Raw genomic sequence first — 3,951 nt, 5'->3', positions numbered from 1 at the left:
TTTTAGCTTCTAAAATATTGAACTCTATCATCACCCATCACTTCAAAATGCAATTCTAGTAGATGTAAGTATTAAGGGATTTGGAGCTTTTATGGAGCTGCAAACCAAGTGTTATTTGCGAGGGTTTGGTGCTCCTGCGGGAGCAACAAACCTTTTCCAAAGAAAAAGTATGTCTTCAGACAATCCCATCACATGAAAGTTTCTTGTCCTTACGAGAAAAAGGACTAAATACCCATTCGAGCTGTCGTTAAGCCTATGAAAACGTTTAAAGCAGTGCTGCACTTTGCTGGAGGGAGACAAAAAGAAGGTTTCCATTAAGGAAAAGAAAGGAGGCCATGCCATGCATGCATGCATGCTGCATGTACCACCAAACATATATATAGAGAAATCATAACACTCGAATCAAGAGAGAGATATCATAACACTCGAATCAAGAAGAGAGAGAGATGATAACACTCGAATCAAGAAGAAGCCATCGACTTTTTGCTACAAAAGAAACCTTAGACATTGAGATTCTTTTAGTACTCGATAACTAGGAACAGGGTCATAGTACAACACCGTGGGCTTTTACCATGGCAGTAACACACGACCATGATACGATGACCACCAAAACGTTTGGACTTTCCAATACAATTCTTGTCAGCGTAGTTGTCGAAAAACTTGGAAATCCTCCACGTCGTGAAGGGGGGAAGAGAGAGGCATTAAAAGAAAAGAAAAGAAAAAAAAAAAAATAAAGAAAACAAGAGAGAGAGTGTGATCAGAGATGGGGCTTCCCTGTCAAGGAGAGGAAATGTACAACACGGGCAATTAGGGTTAGCGGAGAAATAGATGCAGAAGAGGATTTCGTGTAACGGATTCTAAATAATTAGAATAGGACTCTAAATAATTGGGATAAAGCTCTGATGACGACCGACGACATAAAAAAATCAAAGCAACCCAGAGAATTTGGGTTATAGAGAGAATGAACTCAAAGATCATGGTGCGGCCGAGTTCCTCGTTGAAGAGAAGAAATAGAGCTGAGAGAGAGAGAGAGTTGGGGTAAAGATAGTGAGAAAAGACAAAAATTATACAAGGGAAGGGTGGACTGAGCTCCCAAAGTAGAGAGAGAAAGAGAGTGTCTCACCTGGGCACCCAAGCCATAGCAAAGACAGCATTGTGGCCCTTCCAAGTAAGCACCAAATCCCCATCCTCTCTCTTAACCCCCCAACCCGCCGCATGCTCCTCCAAAACCCCCCTCACCTCCGCCTCCGCCCCCTCTCCCAATCCCACCCCCTCGAACCCCGCCCTCCTCAACCTTCCTCCCCACCGACCTTTTCTCTCTCCTCTCTCTACCCTACCTCTCCCCTCCCCCACCACCAAATTCTCTATCCTCCCCCCCACCAACCTTTCTAGTCCCCCTCTCTCCTCGCTCCTCCTCCCCATCGCGGCCTCCCCCGCATCGAACCACATCCACCAGTAATTGAACGCCGACCTTATCCGACTCCCAAGTTGCTCTGAAACAAAATCAACGTCCTCGTCGACCACAACAAAAAGATCGGGTTCCATCTCCCTAATCTTAGACAGCAGATCGTTCCGGATCGTCGAGCCTGCGGTCTCTTCGGGAACATATCTCAGCGAGTGCTGGGAATTCACCACCAGCATTTCCCCTTGATTGCGTCCTACCGTAGAGACTCTATCGACAAGCCCCATGTTCCCGGGTTTCAGTACGCCGAACTCGAGCTTCACTCCTCTTACAAGTGCAAAGGCCATGAGTTTTTGCCCGAGCTCCTCGTAGGTGGTGTTGAGGGGTGGGCAAGCCAGCCATGTCGGGTCAGGCTCGATGACAGTCAGTCTTAGAGAGGGTGGGGATGGGCGAATGCAGGAGATGGCATCTATCAGTGTTGGGTACTGCATGCAGTGTGCGACTCCGATATCAAGTACATGAAGTGCCGGGGCCGAGAGACGTGCCATGACATCGAGGATGGTGGCATTGGCTGCAGCGAAACCGAAGCGGTGCCAAGGGGTGAGGTCGATGAAGGTCGCTAGCTGAACAGGCGAAAGAGGCCGTAAGCTCTCCAGTGCAGGAGCGGGGTTCCCCGCACGCATCACTAGCGCACGTAAGAAAGCGGCCGTGAGGCGTTGGTTGGAGTCCCCATCAGGGGAGGCGATGTTGTTAAGGACCCACAGGATTTGGTGGGCGAGGGTGGCGTCGTTGGCCTGCAGGGCCGCAGCACAGTGGGCAAGGAGCTGTTCCATGCAGTGGGCGTCGGCACCGCCCGGCCCCTTAGAGACGGGGGCACTAAGGAGGGGGCAGCCGGGAGTGGGCGGTTTTGGGGCGAGCGTAAGGGACAGCGCCGCTCCTCCGCCGGCGGCTGCATAGTGATGCATCATGGTGGAGGACACCACCTAGAGAGAGAAGATAGGGAACGATGATTGTAGAGAGAGAAAATCAGGAGTAGAAGAGTTCTGGATAGAAGAAAGAAGGAGATGGACCGACAGATAGGCGAGATAGAGAATGTAAAGTAGAGAGAGAAAGAGAGAGGGAAATTTTTAGAGAGAGAGAGAGAAGAAAGGGAGTGATAATGGGAGAGAGAGGGGGTATATATGGAGGGAGGGGAGAGAAGGGGCATGTGGATTTGTCTGGAGAGAAGAGAGAGAGAGAGAGGTGGGGTTTTGTCTTCACGGGCGGATATATGATAAGGAAATCATTGGAGGGATTGTTTGTGTGAGAGTGGGGGAATGAAATGAGGGACTTTCTCTCTCTTCCTCCGCTTGTTGGCGCCGATAGCGACTTTTCGTAGTCACTCGTTCCATGCTTCGAGGACAGGCTGACCCATTCTCTTCATCTTGTCTCCCTCCCTCTGTGCCCCAAAACATGTAATACTAAACCCCCAACTTCAACCGGCCCAAAATTTTAAAATATATATATATATTCTTTTATAAAATATGGAAAGTATATTTAAAGTATGATTAAACAATTTACCTTCAAATAAAATTAAAAATTTTTTAAAAAATTGATTTTTAAAAATAATTTTTGCAAAGGTATTTTTTAATTTTTTTAAAAATATAAAAATAAATATTCATGGCAAACGGGTATTCTAATCTTTTTGGAAATGATAAAAACATTAAAACAACGCTTTAAAAACAAAGTTTTTATTTTTTTTTGAGATTATATATAATTTTTTTGAATTTTTAAAAATATTTGGCTGGATCACTAGAACCGACCAATGCCTGATTCTTATCTTTTCATCCGGTGCGAAATCGAAGCAGTCGAGTTTGCAAACACTGGTCACTCTATTATATATATAAAAAAAAAAAAGTGATAATGACCCGAGCCCCTACTCAATTGGTCCGGCCCTAAAAAAACTAAGACTTGAGTCACTAAAATGCGGCTGAAAGTCGGGCTTGGGCCAAGCCAAGATAGATTGGCGTAACCCTTATTTTTTTCATCTTATTTTAATTTGTTGCCCTTTAATTTTACCTAGTCCACCAGCTAGGGCTGCCCTGACCATGCTGGGCCCGTTGCCAGCCCAACTATTGCAACCAGTTTCTCTCTCATCGGACGCATTCTCTCCTATCCATTCTCTCTCCTCTATTGTGAGGCTGTCATCTCTTTGTCTCGCTCTAACTTCCGTTCCGTTTTTCTCTCTCTTAATTTACTCATCTGCATGTGGGCACTCGTGCTTTCAACGTCACCCAATTCTCTACTCTCTCTCCCTAGTAACAACACCGAACGCAATTCTTTCTCTCTCTTCTTTACTCTCTCTCTCCATGCGGACGTGGCCATGTTCGCTTTTGCCGCGTCTCTCTCCATCTCTAAAGGCGGGGTCCCACCAAGCATATTAGAGAGTCCATATGGGCATCGCTCTCGTAAACTCCTTTATCGGTTGTCCACGTACGATCTCCCTCTCTCTCTCTCAAAAGAGGGACAAATGGAGCGGTTAAAAGTTGATTGGAAAATATATTTTTTTT

General features: G+C 46.3%; 1 protein-coding gene across 1 annotated transcript; it reads right to left on the bottom strand.

Moving 5' to 3' along the window:
• Nucleotides 1-314: 314 nt before the first annotated feature.
• LOC18421842 (scarecrow-like protein 32) lies at nucleotides 315-2,507 on the bottom strand. Its single transcript, XM_020662729.2, has 2 exons — nucleotides 1,124-2,507; nucleotides 315-774 (listed from the first exon to the last, which is right to left on the bottom strand). Exons 1-2 carry the CDS (start codon nucleotides 2,368-2,370, stop codon nucleotides 702-704), a joined length of 1,320 nt encoding a protein of 439 aa, XP_020518388.2. The 5' UTR covers nucleotides 2,371-2,507; the 3' UTR covers nucleotides 315-701.
• Nucleotides 2,508-3,951: the final 1,444 nt, after the last annotated feature.

The sequence above is a fragment of the Amborella trichopoda genome, chromosome 12, assembly GCF_054954075.1.
Source record: "Amborella trichopoda isolate Santa Cruz 75 chromosome 12, AtrichopodaSantaCruz75HAP2 v2.0, whole genome shotgun sequence".
NCBI lineage: Eukaryota > Viridiplantae > Streptophyta > Magnoliopsida > Amborellales > Amborellaceae > Amborella > Amborella trichopoda.
Note: the sequence above shows the minus strand (reverse complement) of the source record. Positions and strands in the feature narration are given on the sequence as shown.